General features: G+C 37.0%; 1 protein-coding gene across 6 annotated transcripts in view; it reads left to right on the plus strand.

Annotated features, from left to right (window-relative positions):
- The window catches only part of STRN3 (striatin 3), a 122,492-nt gene that overhangs the window by 60,067 nt on the left and 44,124 nt on the right, over positions 1–18,301 (plus strand). For 5 of the 6 annotated variants that reach the window (XM_082452111.1, XM_082452106.1, XM_082452108.1 and 2 more), the window contains exons 2-5: positions 8,189–8,292; positions 8,773–8,846; positions 13,653–13,734; positions 17,075–17,248. In XM_082452111.1, the coding sequence (XP_082308237.1) occupies positions 8,264–8,292; positions 8,773–8,846; positions 13,653–13,734; positions 17,075–17,248 (359 nt within the window). In that variant the 5' untranslated portion in view covers positions 8,189–8,263. The remainder of the gene's footprint in view (positions 1–8,188; positions 8,293–8,772; positions 8,847–13,652; positions 13,735–17,074; positions 17,249–18,301) is intronic. The other variant, XM_082452107.1, reaches the window with a different exon arrangement.

Here is an 18,301-nt window from a genome sequence, read left to right on the forward strand (position 1 = left end):
CTTTATCAAAGATAAGGTGACCATATGTGTGTGGGTTTATCTCTGGGCTTTCTGTCCTGTTCCATTGATCTATATTTCTGTTTTTGTGCCAGTACCAAACTGTCTTGATTATTGTAGCTTTGTAATATAGTCTGAAGTCAGGGAGCCTGATTCCCCCAGCTCCATTTTTCGTTCTCAAGATTGCTTTGGCTATTCGGGGTCGTTTGTGTTTCCATACAAATTGTGAAATTTTTTGTTCTAGTTCTGTGAAAAATGCCATGGTAGTTTGATAGGGATTGCATTGAATCTGTAGATTGCTTGGGGTAGTAGAGTCATTTTCACAATGTTGATTCTTCCAATCGAAGAACATGGTATATCTCTCCATCTATTTGTATCATCTTTAATTTCTTTCATCAGTGTCTTATAATTTTCTGCATACAGGTCTTTTGTCTCCTTAGGTAGGTATATTCCTAGATATTTTATTCTTTTTGTTGCAATGGTAAACGGGAGTGTTTTCTTAATTTCACTTTCAGATTTTTCGTCATTAGTGTATAGAAATGCAAGAGATTTCTGTGCATTAATTTTGTATCCTGCTACTATACCAAATTCATTGGTTAGCTCTAGGAGTTTTCTGGTAGCATCTTTAGGATTCTCTATGTATAGTATCATGTCATCTGCAAACAGTGACAGCTTTACTTCTTCTTTTCCGATTTGGATTCCTTTTATTTCTTTTTCTTCTCTGATTGCTGTGGCTAACACTTCCAAAACTATGTTGAATAATAGTGGTGAGAGTGGGCAACCTTGTCTTGTTCCTGATCTTAGTGGAAATGGTTTCAGTTTCTCACCATTGAGGACAATGTTGGCTGTGGGTTTGTCATATATGACCTTTATTATGTTGACGAAAGTTCCCTCTATGCCTACTTTCTGCAGGGCTTTAATCATAAATGGGTGTTGAATTTTGTCGAAAGCTTTCTATGCATCTATTGAGATGATCATATGGTTTTTATTCTTCAATTTGTTATTATGGTGTATCACATTGATTGATTTGCGTATATTGAACAATCCTTGCATTCCTGGGATAAACCCCACTTGATCATGGTGTATGATCCTTTTAATGTGCTGTTGGATTCTGTTTGCTAGTATTTTGTTGAGGATTTTTGCATCTATGTTCATCAGTGATATTGGCCTGTAGTTTTCTTTCTTTGTGACATCTTTGTCTGGTTTTGGTATCAGGGTGATGGTGGCCTCGTAGAATGAGTTTGGGAGTGTTCCTCCCTCTGCTATATTTTGGAAGAGTTTGAGAAGGATAGGTGTTAGCTCTTCTCTAAATGTTTGATAGAATTCGCCTGTGAAGCCATCTGGTCCTGGGCTTTTGTTTGTTGGAAGGTTTTTAATCACAGTTTCCATTTCAGTGCTTGTGATTGTTCTGTTCATATTTTCTATTTCTTCCTGGTTCAGTCTTGGCAGTTTGTGCATTTCTAAGAATCTGTCCATTTCTTCCAGGTTGTCCATTTTATTGGCATAGAGTTGCTTGTAGTAATCTCTCATGATCTTTTGTATTTCTGCAGTGTCAGTGGTTACTTCTCCTTTTTCATTTCTAATTCTATTGATTTGAGTCGTCTCCCTTTTTCTCTTGATGAGTCTGGCTAATGGTTTATCAATTTTGTTTATCTTCTCAAAGAACCAGCTTTTAGTTTCATTGATTTTTGTTATTGTTTCCTTCATTTCTTTTTCATTTATTTCTGACCTGATCTTTATGATTTCTTTCCTTCTGCTAGCTTTGGGGTTTATTTCTTCTTCTCTCTCTAATTGCTTTAGGTGCAAGGTTAGGTTGTTTATTCGAGATGTTTCCTGTTTCTTGATGTAGGCTTGTATTGCTGTAAAATTCCCTCTTAGCACTGCTTTTGCTGCGTCCCATAGGTTTTGGGTCATCGTGTCTCCATTGTCATTTGTTTCTAGGTATTTTTTGATTTCCCCTTTGATTTCTTCAGTGATCACTTCGTTATTAAGTAGTGTATTGTGTAGCCTCCATGTGTTTGTATTTTTTACAGATCTTTTCCTGTAATTGATATCTAGTCTTATAGCGTTGTGGTTGGAAAAGATACTTGATACGATTTCAATTTTCTTAAATTTACCAAGGCTTGATTTGTGACCCAAGATATGATCTATCCTGGAGAATGTTCCATGAGCACTTGAGAAAAATGTGTATTCTCTTGTTTTTGGGTGGAATGTCCTATAAATGTCAATTAAGTCCGTCTTGTTTAATGTATCATTTAAAGCTTGTGTTTCCTTATTTATTTTCATTTTGGATGATCTGTCCATTGGTGAAAGTGGGGTGTTAAAGTCCCCTACTATGATTCTGTTGCTGTCGATTTCCCCTTTTATGGCTGTTAGTATTTGCCTTATGTATTGAGGTGCTCCTATGTTGGGTGCATAAATATTTACAATTGTTATACCTTCCTCTTGGATCGATCCCTTGATCATTATATAGTGTCCTTCTTTGTCTCTTGTAATAGTCTTTATTTTAAAGTCTATTTTGTCTGATATGAGAATTGCTACTCCAGCTTTCTTTTGATTTCCATTTGCATGGAATATCTTTTTCCATCCCCTCACTTTCAGTCTGTATGTGTCTCTAGGTGTGAAGTGGGTCTCTTGTAGATGGCATATATATGGGTCTTGTTTTTGTATCCATTCAGCCAGTCTGTGTCTTTTGGTGGGAGCATTTAATCCATTTTACATTCAAGGTAATTATCGATATGTATGTTCCTATTCCCATTTTCTTAAATGTTTTGGGTTTGTTATTATAGGTGTTTTCCTTCTTTTGTGTTTCTTGCCTAGAAAAGTTCCTTTAGCATTTGTTGTAAAGCTGGTTTGGTGGTGCTGAACTCTCTCAGCTTTTGCTTGTCTGTAAAGGTTTTAATTTCTCCATCACATCTGAATGAGATCCTTGCTGGGTAGAGTAATCTTGGTTGTAGGTTTTTCTCCTTCATCACTTTAAGTATATCCTGCCACTCCCTTCTGGCTTGCAGAGTTTCTGCTGAAAGATCAGATGTTAACCTTATGGGGATTCCCTTGTGTGTTATTTGTTGTTTTTCCCTTGCTGCTTTTAATATGTTTTCTTTATATTTAATTTTTGACAGTTTGATTAATATGTGTCTTGGCGTGTTTCTCCTTGAATTTATCCTGTATGGGACTCTCTGTGCTTCCAGGACTTGATTAACTATTTCCTTTCCCATATTAGGGAAGTTTTCAACTATAATCTCTTCAAATATTTTCTCAGTCCCTTTCTTTTTCTCTTCTTCTTCTGGGACCCCTATAATTCGAATGTTGGTGCGTTTAATGTTGTCCCAGAGGTCTCTGAGACTGTCCTCAGTTCTTTTCATTCTTTTTTCTTTATCCTGCTCTGCAGTGGTTATTTCCACCATTTTATCTTCCAGGTCACTTATCCGTTCTTCTGCCTCAGTTATTCTGCTATTGATCCCATCTAGAGTATTTTTAATTTCATTTATTGTGTTTTTCATCGTTGCTTGGTTCCTCTTTAGTTCTTCTACGTCCTTGTTAAATGTTTCTTGCATTTTGTCTATTCTATTTCCAAGATTTTGGATCATCCTTACTATCATTATTCTGAATTCTTTTTCAGGTAAACTACCTATTTCCTCTTCATTTGTTAGGTCTGGTGTGTTTTGACCCTGCTCCTTCATCTGCTGTGTGTTTTTCTGTCGTCTCATTTTGCTTATCTTACTGTGTTTGGGGTCTCCTTTTCACAGGCTGCAGGTTCGTAGTTCCTGTTGTTTTTGGTATCTGTCCCCAGTGGCTAAGGTTGGTTCAGTGGGTTGTGTAGGCTTCCTGGTGGAGGGAACTAGTGCCTGAGTTCTGGTGGAATGAGGCTGGATCTTGTCTTTCTGGTGGGCACGTCCACGTCTGGTGGTGTGTTTTGGGGTGTCTGTGACCTTATTATGATTTTAGGCAGCCTCTCTGCTAATGGATGGGGCTGTGTTCCTGTCTTGCTAGTTGTTTGGCATAGGGTGTCCAGCACTGTAGCTTGCTGGTCGTTGAGTGAAGCTGGGTCTTGATGTTGAGATGGAGATCTCTGAGAGATTTTTGCCATTTGGTATTACGTGGAGCTGGGAGGTCTATTGTGGACCAGTGTCCTGAAGTTGGCTCTCCCACCTCAGAGGCACGGCCCTGATGCCTGGCTGGAGCACCAAGAGCCTTTCATCCACACGGCTCAGAGTAAAAGGGAGAAAAAATAGAAAAAAGAAAGAAAGAGGATATAATATAGTGAAGTAAAATAAAGCTATTATAAAGCAAAGCTATACAGACAAAATCTCACCGAGAAGCATATACATATACACTCACAAAAAAAGGAAAAGGGGAAAAAATTAATATATCCTGCTCCCAAAGTCCACCTCCTGAATTTGGGATGATTCGTTGTCTGTTCAGGTATTCAACAGATGCAGGCACATCAAGTTGTTTGTGGAGTTTTAATCCGCTGCTTCTGAGGCTGCTGGGAGAGATTTCCCTTTCTCTTCTTTGTTCACACAGCTCCTGGGGTTCAGCTTTGGATTTGGACCCGCCTCTGCGTGTAGGTCGTCTGAGGGCGTCTGTTCCCCGCCCAGAGAGAACGGGGTTAAAGGAGCAGCTGCTTCGGGGGCTCTGGCTCACTCAGGCCGGGGGGAGGGAGGGGTACAGAGGAGGCCGGGCGAGCCTGCGGCGGCCGAGGCCAACATGACGTTGCACCCGCCTGAGGCGCGCCGTGCGTTCTCCTGGGGAAGTTGTCCCTGGATCACGGGACCCTGGCAGTGGCGGGCTGCACTGGCTCCCAGGAGGGGCGGTGTGGAGAGTGACCTGTGCTCGCACACAGGCTTTTTGGAGGTGGCAGCAGCAGCCTTAGCGTCTCACGCACGTCCCTGGGGCCCACGCTGATCGTCGCAGCTCGCGCCCGTCTCTGGAGTTTGTTTAGGTGGCACTCTGAATCCCCTCTCCTTGCGCGCCGTGAAACGAGGCAAGAAAAAGTCTCTTGCCTCTTTGGCAGCTGCAGACTTTTTCCCGGTCTCCCTCCCAGCCAGCTGTGGTGCGCTAACCCCTTCAGGCTGTGTTCACGCTGCCAACCCCAGTCCTCTCCCTGCGATCCAACCAAAGCCGAGCCTCAGCTCCCAGCCCCGCCCACCCCGGCGGGTGAGCAGACAAGCCTCTCGGGCTGCTGAGTGCTGCTCGGCGCCAAGCCTCTGTGCGGGAATCTCTCCGTTTTTTCTTCTGCGCCCCTGTTGCTGTGGGATCCGCGCTGATAGCCGTGGCTCGCGCCCGTCTCTGGAGCTCGTTTAGGCGGTGCTCTGAATCCCCTCTCCTCGCGCACCAGGAAACAAAGAGGGAATAAAAAGTCTCTTGCCTCTTCGGCAGCTGCAGACATTTTCCCCCGGACTCCCTCCCGGCTAGCTGTGGTGCGCCAACCCTAGTCCTCTCCCTGCGATCTGACCAAAGCCCGAGCCTCAGCTCCCAGCCCCGTCCGCCCTGGCGGGGGAGCACACAAGCCTCTCGGGCTGGTGAGTGCTGCTAAGCGCTGAGCCTCTGTGCGGGAGTCTCTCCGCTTTGCCCTCTGCACCCCTGTGGCTGCGCTCTCCTCCGTGGCTCCGAAGCTTCCCCCGTCTGCCACCCGCAGTCTCCGCCTGCGAAGGGGCTTCCTAGTGCGTGGAAACCTTTCCTCCTTCACGGCTCCCTCCCACTGGTGCAGGTCCCGTCCCTATTCTTTTGTCTCTGTTTTTTCTTTTGCCCTACCCAAGTACGTGGGGAGTTTCTTGCCTTTTGGGAGGTCTGACGTTTTCTGCCAGCGTTCAATGGGTGTTCTGTAGGAGCAGTTCCACGTGTAGATGTATTTCTACTGTATCTATGGGAAGGAAGGTGATCTCCGCATCTTACTCTTCCGCCATCTTCTCTAACATACCCCCCACTTTATCTTGAACAGAAGCTTTTTAATTATAGTGAATTTATCCATCCTTTTCTTTATTGTTAGTGTCTTTGTAAATATGGTTTTTGCCGTTACTTTTTAAAGTGTTTATTTGCAAAGATGATGCTGTTAAGGGTGCATTATGACGTGTAAAAGCAATCGAAAAGTCCACTGTCCATGAGCCTTTACTAAATGCCAAATCTGTTATTTAATTGGTCCTTATTATCACTATCAGACATAATCTTTACCTTTTTAGTCTGTACAGGTTATAAGGTCAGTTCCAGTAGTCATGACTTTTCTGTTGTTATCTGCTTTTTACTCCCCTCTCCAGTATTTTATGTTAGACTGTGTCCTTTTGAGGTTTCATTTTAATGAATTCTTACCATTTCCTTGTCTTGTGTCTTTGTGAGTTATCTCCCTTCAGCTCCTGTTCAGAAGTTGCTTTGGGGTTCTTGCTATTTTACAGGATTTGTGCTTCTTTGTTTAATTTACTGGATTCTCTAGGTATGGATGACTTTTAATACCAAAATGCCAAAGAAAGAAGTGAAAATGAATTCTCACAACAGTATAAGATTCTAATAGGAAAGATTGTAGTCTTTTTTTTTTTTTAATTCCTTAGAGGACAGTATGACTTGCACTTAGTTTGCAGTGCCTTTCTCAACCAGAAAATCACCAATTACTACTACTACTACTACTACTACTTTTTTTAAATTAATTATTTATTTATTTGGCTGTGCTGGGTCTTAGTTGCGGCATGTGGGATCTTCGTTGTTGCGTACAAGGTCTCTCTATGGCATGCAAGATCTTTTTAGTTGCGGCACGCAGGTCTTTTTAGTTGCGGCATGTGGGATCTTTTTTTTTTTTTTCAGTTGTGGCATGCATGCGGGATCTAGTTCCCTGACCAGGGGTGGAACCTGGGCCCCCTGCATTGGGAGCGCAGAGTCTTAACCACTGGACCACCAGGGAAGTCCACTACTTCTTAAGAAGCAAAATAAAATGAGCTTCTTTCATTTTTTTCTGTTACTAATTGTAAAATACTTATGAGATCTGGAAATTAGAGTCACATAAGGGTTCTACAGTATGTGATTCATGTTTGTTTTTTTTTTAAGCCAATACAGGAGAAAACCCTCAATCAGAATTTCTTGAAGCTGTGTAATGAAACTGATATATTCTACCTTTGCTCCATAGCTTAAGAGAGTCAGAAGTGCTACTTTTCTCTTTAGGCTCTAGACTATTATTAGGTTCTGAATCTTTACCATTGCTCCTAGGTCTTTATTTTTGTTTTGAAATTTGTAGACTAAGTGTTATATAGCTGTGTATAATTTCTCAGGTCTTACGGAGTTGTGAATGATTTCATTTAATTTTTCTGAACTTAATGTGTTAAATTATTCAGATGAATTCATTTGTTCTGATTCCATGTTCACTGAAATTTTTTTAAAAATTAACCATAATTTAGCTTACAAAGTAGCTTACTTTCTCTTAATGGGCAAATACACCTATTGGTCATCTCGGCAAGAGCATGAAAGTTAATTTTATTGTAAATATGTTTGTAACATCAAATATCCCCATGTGGATGCCAGCCTCCTTAAACATTACTCTTTAGTGTGGGGTGTATAAAGGAGGCTGACATGCTGGGAAGGGCCAGAAAAAGATGGAGAATTGTCTCTCTGAGAAAATAAGGCAATTAAAAGGAAAAAAAATTCTCTCACTGTAGAAAATGACAACAGAAAGTAATGAGGTCATTGAACATAAAGTGGCTTAACTTAAACTGTTTGCAATACTCTGGATAATTGTTTCAAGAGATAAAACAATTTGGAGTGTGGTGGGTAGAACGGAAAAGATTATAAATTTTTAAGTATTTCATGAAAAATGCTTTTGAGGTAGTATTACTGTTTTTTAAACAAGCAATATCTAATTTGAGGAAAAATATTTATCTACTTGTGAATATAATATTTTTTAGTTCTTTGTGACTTGTTTGTTAGGAATTAGGTGCAATTTTTACATATAAAATTTCCTTTCAAAAGTATGTAAAACTTAATATTAGAGACCAAAAGGATTATAAGCAAATAGCTAATTTATAGTTATCTTTATTTTAAAGTGATTGTATTATCTAACAAAGAAAGTTTGATCAACTGCTTCTATGAATTTTAAATCTTGCTGTCATGAATAAAAGTGCAGAATTTTACACTTATTGTTTTCCTTTTTTCAATTTCCTATGTATAGTTAAGAAAAAAATGAAAATAAATGAACTTTTTGTATTTTTAGGCCCGGATAGCATTTTTGCAAGGAGAAAGAAAAGGTCAAGAAAACTTGAAGAAGGATTTAGTAAGAAGAATAAAGATGTTAGAATATGCATTGAAACAAGAAAGGTATGTGTCCCTCATTTTCTTATATGAATAAAATAAACTAGAACAATATTATTCTCTTTATGTATTATTATACAGTGTATTTAAAGCCTTTTGAAAGATACAAAGGTTTGCCCAAAATACAGGATGATATTTTGATTTGATTCTTATATGGGGAAAGAAAAAAAAAGAGATTAAAATCTTTAAATTGAAATTATATCTTTTATTATAGAGTCCCAGTTTTTTCTTTTTTACAGATTAGGAAAAATTTATCTTTGCTTGGGTGTATATTTTAGTTGGGTAATTTATCTTATTTTTTTTCTTTTACATCCAGTATATTTTTTTTCTCCCAACTTCTTTTGCAAGTAAAGTTTAAAGAAACAGACATTCATATTATGCTTTATTTGTCATTGGAGAAATATATACCAGTAGGTAGTTACTTACCTATGTAGAAAAGGAAACAAAAATTGTTTTTCTTTCAACAATTTATTATTAAATTTTCAGGGCAAAATATCACAAATTAAAATACGGCACAGAACTGAACCAAGGTGATTTGAAAATGCCAACCTTTGAATCAGGTAAACTTGATTCTTCTGTTAATCTCCCCGCCCCACACCCACACACACCCCATGCAAGAAAAGCTGGTTTAAGCTCATTTTTATGTAACAAACATGTTCTCTTTATACCCCCATTTTGCTTTGATAGCATCAGTTAGTTAGATGGTTGCCTATTGTAATACTGTCTAGAATTTGGGGGAAAATAATAAATGAATAAAAGTAAGTATCAGTAGTTTCATCTACATAATCCCAAGGTTGTCTTATTTTTCTTGTTTTGAAACCTATGTAAAACTGGGTGTATTTTTGGTCGTAATTAGAAGTGGAAGGTAATGAGTAACTCTTTGTACCACCTGTAGGCAATTCTTATCCAAGTCTATATAAACTTAATTTTGTATTATGAAAAAGTTATTTTTTTCTAGAGAAGCTGTGATTAACTCAGTTTAGTCCTAAAGAAATTGCAAATTTGAATTTGGAAACTACAGAGGCAGCCAGATAAGGATAAGAGAAGGAAAACATTATCTCCAGTTGGCCTTGCTCTTTACTAAAATAGTGAGTGTGAGAGTAGTGTCTGATGAACAATTATGCAGGAAGAGAGGGCTGGATATAGAAAAGGGCTATAACAGTTTAGTGTTAATTTTAGGGTTCCATATGATTACAATTTGAGTAGTCTAAAAGTTTAATAAGGAAAGAATATTTTGATTTGTATTATATAATATTTGGGAATATTACTGCAATTTTCTATTTCTGAGGTATATGTAGAACCCACTTATATACACAGTTTGATGGTGCAGGCAAATTGAATTCTATACTGTTCTTGGCTGCTGGTTACTAAGATAAGGAAAAAAATGTGTTTTTATTTGGATATACAGTTTTTCTTCTCCTTGTATAGTTGTTTCCATTCCTAATAAAGTCAAAGCATACATGGTAGGGAAAATAAAACAAATAGGGATTTTTTTTTTAAGTTAAATGTTACAGTAAATTTTTAAAATTTAGCTAATTGGTTTTGGTTTAATATCAAGTACTTAAAACTTGGCAGAAACATCCTATATGTACAACCTGCAGTTGATTTATTCTTAGGTCTTCTCCACTTACCAATTTTAGCACCACAACCATATTCTTCCTAGTTGTCATATATCAAATTAAGAGACCAAGATAGGAGTGACATAGGTTTCCTTTGATCTAGCTTTTAAGTGGTTACGAAGACTCAGATGCCAGGGGACAATATTCTGGTCTCCTCCTTGGAAAAGCTACAATAAATGATAAAAAGATGGAAGGCCTGTATATTTTGGGTCATGTTTACTGCAGCAGTCCCATTATAGTTAGAGGGAGTACAGTGGTTTCACCATAGAGAAAACCTGATGGCTTCATAGCTTTTCTTTAACTCATTTTTTTTCTAATATGGCTAGAATATTCAGAAAATAATCAATCACTTTTTTTTTTTTTTTTTTTTTTTTTTGGCCGCTCCGCATGGCTTGCAGGATCTTAGTTCCCAGACCAGGTATTGAACCCGGGCTACGTCAGTGAAAGCACTGAGTCCTAACCACTGGACCACCAGGGAATTCCCCACTTTGTATAACTTGAGGGCTGTCCCCCTAACTTGGTCTGTATAAATGTGAGGAACAGCCCCACTGTTCCTGGAACTAGAGTCGGAATTGGCTAACTGGTCTTGGTACAAGTTGGTATAAAGGAAAATCATTAGCACGTAATCTCTCCTGCCCACAGCTGAAATGAGATAAAAACAAGTCTGTTTTTATCTATATAAATTTAACTATTAAAACTTCCTTAAATTGAAGAATAAGATAACAACCAAATATTTTATTTATAGGAAACAATAATAATAAAGTAGATTATTTTTACTGATGTAGAAAAACTACTCAGGATGTTTAGTGGAAAACAAACAAAGGAACGGGCAAAAATACACCATGCAAACAATGGGATAAAATTATTTACATCAAAGTATAGACAGAAATAAACATTAAATGAATCAGTGTTGCCTTTTATATACTTAAAATAAATCAAAATGTAAAAAAGAGAAAACATACGAAATACTGTTAGGAAAGAAGTACAAGGTATGTGCGTTTTTATACCCTTGTCCTAGTAATACCAGTATATATATCCTAAACTTAACTCTATAAAAGGGGGTGTATCCAAATCTGTAAACAGCTCCTATTTCCCTACATTTAGGGGAAAAAATCTACAACAGTAGACATATGGGTAAAAGACTTGAAAAGCCACCAATAAAAGAGGATATCCAAATGGCCAATAAGCATATGAAACGATGCTTAAATGTATTAGTTTATACAACTTATTTGAGGAAATACAACTTAAAACCACAGCACAGTACAATTAGACACCTACCACAATGTGAAAATGCAAAAGAGAAAAAGTCATGTGTTGCTGAGGATGTGATTCAACCAGGATTTGCACACCTTCTGGTGTTGGAATTCTAAATTGATAAAACTGCTCTGAAAGTGATTTGTCAGTACAAGTTTCCCCCACTATCCCAAAGTAGAGCATTCCTGTTCATAAGCCAAAATGACATAAAACAAAGATGCAGTTTACCTTTGGACACCTCTTGCTAATGATGCACAAGATAAATCAAGATAAAGCACAGATGATAATAGACACAGTTCAAAGCTATGGACTTGTTACGGAGCTTGGTGGTGCCTCTCTCGCTGCTTGGGGGTGCGTGCTGCCACTGTAACGGTTCACTGCAAAACAAATGCTGAAGGCTATTTTTTCCTTTCGCCTTTTTTCATAAAGAGTGAAAGTTGTCTCTGAATTTTTTCAGTTAGGCTAACGAAACAGGTACTAAATGTAGGTCTTTCATAAAAGCAGGGTGGCCTAAAGAGAGCTTTCGAAAAGCGGGGGATAACTGTATTGCTAAAGGGAACATAGCATGCCCCGTGGCCCAGTAATTCCACTCCTTAAAATGTTCATCACAAGGCTTGTATAAGAATGTTCATAGTATCATTACTTTTAATAGCAAAAAACTGGAAACAATTCACATGTTCTTCACCAATAGAATAGATAAATATATTGTGATATTTTAGTGTAAGGAAATGCTGTTTAGCAAGAAAAGTGAATAAACTATAACTAGACTAAGCTATAATTAAAAGTGAATAAACTATAACTAAATTTTATGTGGATCACATAAAATTGAAAATTGATAGAAATTATTTCATATATATCAAATTCAAAAATTAACCTAGTGTTTAGAAATCAGGGTAGTGTTAATATCTATTTAGGAGTATCTAGTTAGACTTGGGAAAGGGCACGATGAAAGTTTTTGGGGGTGCTGATGACATTTTATTTCTTCATCTAGGTACTGGTTACATGGGTGTGTTAAAAAATTCATTGAGCTGTATGCTTAGGATGTACTTCAAGAATGTCCTTAGCACCATTATTTATAATAGTGAAAAATGGAAACAAATTTCAACATTAGGGAACTGGTTAAATTAAATAGGTATATACTTTCTGTAGATTATATAATTATTTTATATGATGTTAATCTATATTTATTGTCATAGAATGTTCAAGATACATTAAGTATTGAAAGCAGCTTGTAGTGCAGTACACGCACTTTGGCCTTTTTTTTTTTAATTTAAGGAGGGGAGAAGCTGATGTATGTTATTTTCAGATGGAAAATATGGAATGATAAAATCTCAAGTACTAACACTGTTGGTGATAGGATTTTGGGCAATTTGTATTTCTTCTTTTTTTTAAATGTATTTTTTTGGCGGGTTAATTATGTGTTATATGTGATTTAAAAATAAGCAAAATGGTATAAATAGGAAAAGTTATAAATAAAAAATGGGGGCTATTAGAATGAGATAATTATTTCTGGAGATTATAGATGTTTCTACGTGCAGGGGAAGAATGAGAAGATATTAATAACGGATTGTTAAGGTTAGAGAAGTAATGCCTGCAGAGAATATTTGAATTGCTACCAATACTGTTTGTTCATGTGACTCTGAGGAGTCTAGGAGCCTAATGACTGTAAGCCATGGTAAGAGTTCTCAACATTCAATGTGAGGGCTTATCTTCTATGGCCCTATATTCTTTGCTTTATCATAATTTTTATAATGGGAAATTATAGGAAAATATTTCTGTATCATTAGTGCCAATGAGTAGTTTTAAATATCACTGTGGATATACTTGTTGAGAGCTTAACTCATCTGAAGTTATACTGTTTATTAAACTCTTTTTTAATGCATATACTTTGTTACCAGAGAATAAAATATGACTTTTTACATATAGTAAAAACTGTTTTCTGGTCTAACTTTTAGTTCTAAAAATGAAATTGACTGTATAGAGTCTTGTATGTAGACTGAGAGTCTACTGACACAGACTCTAAGTTATTCACTAGTTTTGTAAATATATATCTAATTTCTAAACAATGTTGATTTTGAAAAGTTTATATAAATAGTAAATATCACTTTTTAATTTCAAAAGCATTCAACTCAGCAGAATTCTGGTAGTTTAAAAAATTGATTTTAATAAAATTTCATTTCCAAGCCTGGGCTTTTGATTTTTAAATCACTTGTAATAATAGTTAATGTACACTTGGGTTTTCCCAATTTAAAACAAGAAGGGTGGTGCCTAAGTGTTTGGGCTGTCAGGATAAACACACTTAAAATGAGTGACCCACAGTAAACACTCAATAAAATTTAATTTTCTTCTATCCTTTATAAAATATTTTGGTATATTTTTGTGGGACTTTATCCCTAAGAGAACTTTGGCAGTATTATCAGGAGTTGAAATAATGTGTATGAAACTTGTCTTGTTTTTGTTGTTGTTGTTGTTGTTGTTACTGTTAATTTTTAGAAGAAACCAAAGACACGGAGGCTCCCACAGCACCTCAGAATAGCCAGTTAACGTGGAAGCAGGGCAGACAGCTGTTAAGACAGTGAGTAATGGTTCATTTTCACCTTTCTTTAAGGTTCTAGGTATGAAAGTGCTTCTATTCAGTCACTTTGCAAGTGAAAATTATTTATTGATAATGGGACAATGTGTATAGTTTTCATATTGCTTTTTTTTTGTTTTGTTAGATGCTTGGATCTTTTTAAAGTTTTGTTTCCTCTGAATGTTTCTCTAAACATTTCTCAGAATGATGTTGTTTTCTTATTTGTGGAGTAGGATGTCATAAAGACTGGATGTCTTGAAGGCCAGAACAAAAACAATAGGGAGTTCATACTTATAGACATTCTCATTTCCATCACTTGAAAATTTACATATTTGGGTTTAAGTGAGATTGTGACTGGCTTAGAGAAGGAATTTAACTGGTTATCAGAAACTTTTCAGAAGTGGCTTGCTAAATCCTGCTTCTACTTGAATTTTTGAGGAAGCTTTTTTTTTGAGGAACCTTTTTGATGTTTGAATTCTTTGCCATATTAGAAGTACTTATATGTGGCAAATATTATTGTCTTATCTATTTGTTCTTTTCCCTTGTATTTTGAAAACTTTGGTACTCGCGTACTACTGAAATCATAGGTAATTCAACTTTCTCAACTCTAGACATCTTTACCATCACTTCAGTAACCCAGTGAAGTGTGGTCAGACCCTTGATCTTGTTATAACCTAGAACTGCCCTACCTCTGGAATATTCCATGATCTGACAGTCTCATATTCCACTTCTCTTACTCCAGTTCCTGTGTTATTTGTCCTCTAACCTTACTTTGATCTTTAGATCCTTGACTATTTCATTTTCCTTACCTCCTTTACCTATTGTTGGTTTAATTTTTTTTTTTTTTTTTGGCAGTGGGGTTTTTTTGTTGTTTCTTTTTTTTGTTTCCCTAGCTCCCGCTTAGACCCCATGATCCTTTACCCTTTTGCTGGTACCCTTCACTTTCCTGCTGCCCACTCCTTACCCCCCTCACCAGTCATTTTACTATACCTACCTGCAGTATCCCAGCCCTAATCAGTCTTACTGTCTATTGCTTCTGTTTCTAATTAATTCTTAGAGAAAAATCACAGAATTGTGTGAATGCCATTACACATTCATGGTTTCCTGTCCAAACATTGCATAGAGCCTTTTTCCATATCCCTGGTCATCTCCTGCTCCCATTGCCCTCAGTGGATATTCTGAACTTTTACCACATCTCAGCCCATTCTCCCTTACTCTCATTAGAGCACCTCAAGCTCTACTTCACTGAAAGTATGAAGGCTGTCAGGCGAGAACTGTCTTCACTTTTTGCTTTCCTTTCTGAAAATGTATTTAAACCTCGTATTCATCATCTCAGTTTCTAATGTTCCATTCAAAGAAGTATTTATCAATCTGGACAGTTAGTGACTAAAACTCAAACAAATTTCAAAAACAGATTATTGTCTGGAAGGATGCTGATATAGCTAGCAGAGTTGAGGGAAGTGCTGATTAACTGAGTGTTGGAAACTTAAGAGCTAGTGTATCACTGAAGATTTCTCAGGAAGTGGAAACATCCAGGATATGTTCTTATTCTCTGGTGTTCTGCTCCTCTGTGTATCAGTTTTATTCTTTTCTACTGAAAACCACTTTTCTCCAGGTGGCAGGGGATCCCTTATTTTAGTCAGAATAATTTCTGAGGATTGGATTTGTCTTGACTTGATCAAATAACTGCCCACGAGTCAGTTATTTTTACCTGGGTTGTTTAAGATCTTGATAGTTCTTTTAGACCACATGGCTAGAGTGTGGTGGGAGTTTTTTCCTCAAAAGAGGAACGTGTTTTTTAGAAGAGTATGATGGCTATAGAGAAATCAGTTGCACAGTATTTCTCTCATAAATGCCTAATCCCATTGCCTGGCTTTATATTGTGTCTCTTCTCATCTTTCTGTAACAGTAGTTTATCTCCATAGTCTTCCTTATTCATTTCTCAACTGTCTAGTTTGTTTTCCATTTTGATATTCCCCTGAAGCTTCTGTCACAAACATATTTATGAGACCCTTTTTGTTCATATTGATCTTTTGGAAATATTTGACATTAACTCTTCATTTCTTTTTGAAACTCTGTTTTTCTTACTCTCATGAAACTACTCTCTGCTTTTTTTACCCTCATTTCTCAAGTTCTTTCTTTTAATTTTCCTTTGAGTTTCTTATTCTTCCAGCCCTTTAGATATTTGTGTCCCCAGGTTTTGTTTTTACTTATGCTTTTTCTCTGGGTAACTTCATTTAAATCCTTGGCTTCAGATATCTCCAAACGCTAATGACTCCCAAATCTGTACACCCAGTCCAGTCCCTTGTGAGCTTTTGACCTTCTTACCACTGTGCCTAATAAATGTTATCACTTTCATAGATACTACTTGATTATTTGATAGGTACCCTCTAAACCATATTCTGACCCTTTATTCTTCCCATTTTATTCAGTAGAACCACCATGCAACCATCCCAGCTAGAAACCTGAAAAATTTCCAAAATTCTTATATCTTCTTTTATTCTACTGCCGTATTTACTTGTGCACTAAGTCGCTAAGATATTTTATTTTTCTCACATTTCTCCTCTTCTCTGGTTTTAATTCTTGCTGTGTTAGTGTCCTAACCAGTCTCCCTGTCTTTAGCTTTCACTTAAAAATCCTTTGTTATTTTGTCAGCAACATATAAAAAGAAACAAAAAAGGCTTCTTTTTAACATCTTAGACTGTCAAATACTTTAGGAAGAAATTTTTTAATTTGTCACACAAAGCCGTTCATGACCCATTATCTATACTTACGTCATGATTCAGTCCCTTTCTTCTTTTTCAGTCTTCATCCTAGATCCTCGGTTAGGTACCCTGGTTTAGATAACAAGGAAAGTTTGAAAACCACAGGACTATAGGACTGCTATAAGACCTTAGATCCTAGAAGGAGAACTAATCTATCCATCAACCTCTGGCTAAGAGACAGGGTTTAAACGTAGCATGTCATTGTTCTGAGGTTTAGTTCTGTTCATCCTTTACCACTTTCTGGAATTTTTTTTTTTTAAGTAATATATATCATCAACTCCTAAAAGTTTTTTTAACGCTCTAGGTCTTTTTAGGCTTCAGGATAATTGGCCCTTAATTAGTGTTAGCCATCTATATGCTGTTTTAATTAAACTATGGTTTGTAATGGGCTTTTTTTTTTTTTTTTTTTTTTTTTAGAACTGGAACTAGTCTAGAGAGAAGAAAGTTATTGAGGCAAAGGAAGAGTAAATTTTATAGGATTATGGATTTTTGTAAAATTCTTTGATGTGATTTTGATTTAACAAGTTTGCGTGTTTTAACAATATGTGGGATTTAATATTTTTAATTTTCTCTTACAGATATCTTCAGGAAGTAGGTTACACAGATACAATATTAGATGTACGGTCTCAGCGGGTAAGATCATTACTTGGGCTATCTAATTCAGAACCAAATGGATCAGTAGAGACCAAGAATTTAGAACAGATCCTGAATGGAGGTGAATCTCCTAAGCAAAAAGGACAAGAAATCAAAAGGTATGACCTATACGTATAGGTTAACATTGTTTATATAACAGGTATTGTGAATTTCTTTAGCTTTTTGTTATTGCTGTTAACAGTTATTGAAGCACGTAGAGTTCAGATTTAAAGATTCCCCCCCGCCCCCCAAATGGTACCATGGACAAAGAAACTTTTTATTTAGGTGCTTTTTAAATTTATTTATCTTGGGGCTTCCCTGGTGGCACGGTGGTTAAGAATCTGCCTCCCAGTGCAGGGGACCCGGGTTCGAGCCTTGCTCTGGGAAGATCCCACATGCCGCAGAGCAACTAAGCCCATTTGCCACAACTACTGAGCCCCTGTGCCACAACTACTGAAGCCCGCATGCCTAGAACCCATGCTCCGCAACAAGAGAAGGCACCGCAATGAGAAGCCCGCGCACCGTAACGAAGAGTAGCCCCCGCTCGCCACAACTAGAGAAAGCCTGCGCACAGCAACAAAGACCCAATGCAGCCAAAAATAAAATAAATTTATTAAAAATATATATTAAATTTATTTATCTTGGGACTTCCCTGGTGGTCCATTGGTTAAGACTCCATGCTCCCAATGCAGGGGGCCCAGGTTCTATCCCTGGTCAAGGAACTAGATCCCACATGCCACAACGAAGATCTCGCACGCGGCAACAAAGATCCCACGTGCCGCAACTAAGACCCGGTGCAGCCAAATAAATAAATAAATTTTTCTTTTAAGATTTATTTATCTTAAGTTTTGATGCCAAGAGAATGACTGTAGTTCTGAAATAGGTGCAAAATTAAAATTTGAGGGTGATTTCATGTAGTTCAGAGTTATTTTAATGTCTTGATTTTTAAATTTTTGTTAGAATATTTTCAATAAATTATAATACTATATAATTAGAATAGTAATGGTTGTTTAGACACTAGTGTTAAAGAAACAAGGCTTTGCATTGTGTTTGGGCTCAGAAAGCTACCAGATATACTTTAAAGTTTTAATGTCTTTATTGATAGAGTTCACATACCATAAAGTGCACCCACTTGAAGTATATAAGTTTAATAGTTTTTAAGATAGTCACAG

The sequence above is a fragment of the Balaenoptera physalus genome, assembly GCF_965194825.1.
Source record: "Balaenoptera physalus genome assembly, chromosome: 2".
Classification (NCBI taxonomy): Eukaryota; Metazoa; Chordata; class Mammalia; order Artiodactyla; family Balaenopteridae; genus Balaenoptera; species Balaenoptera physalus.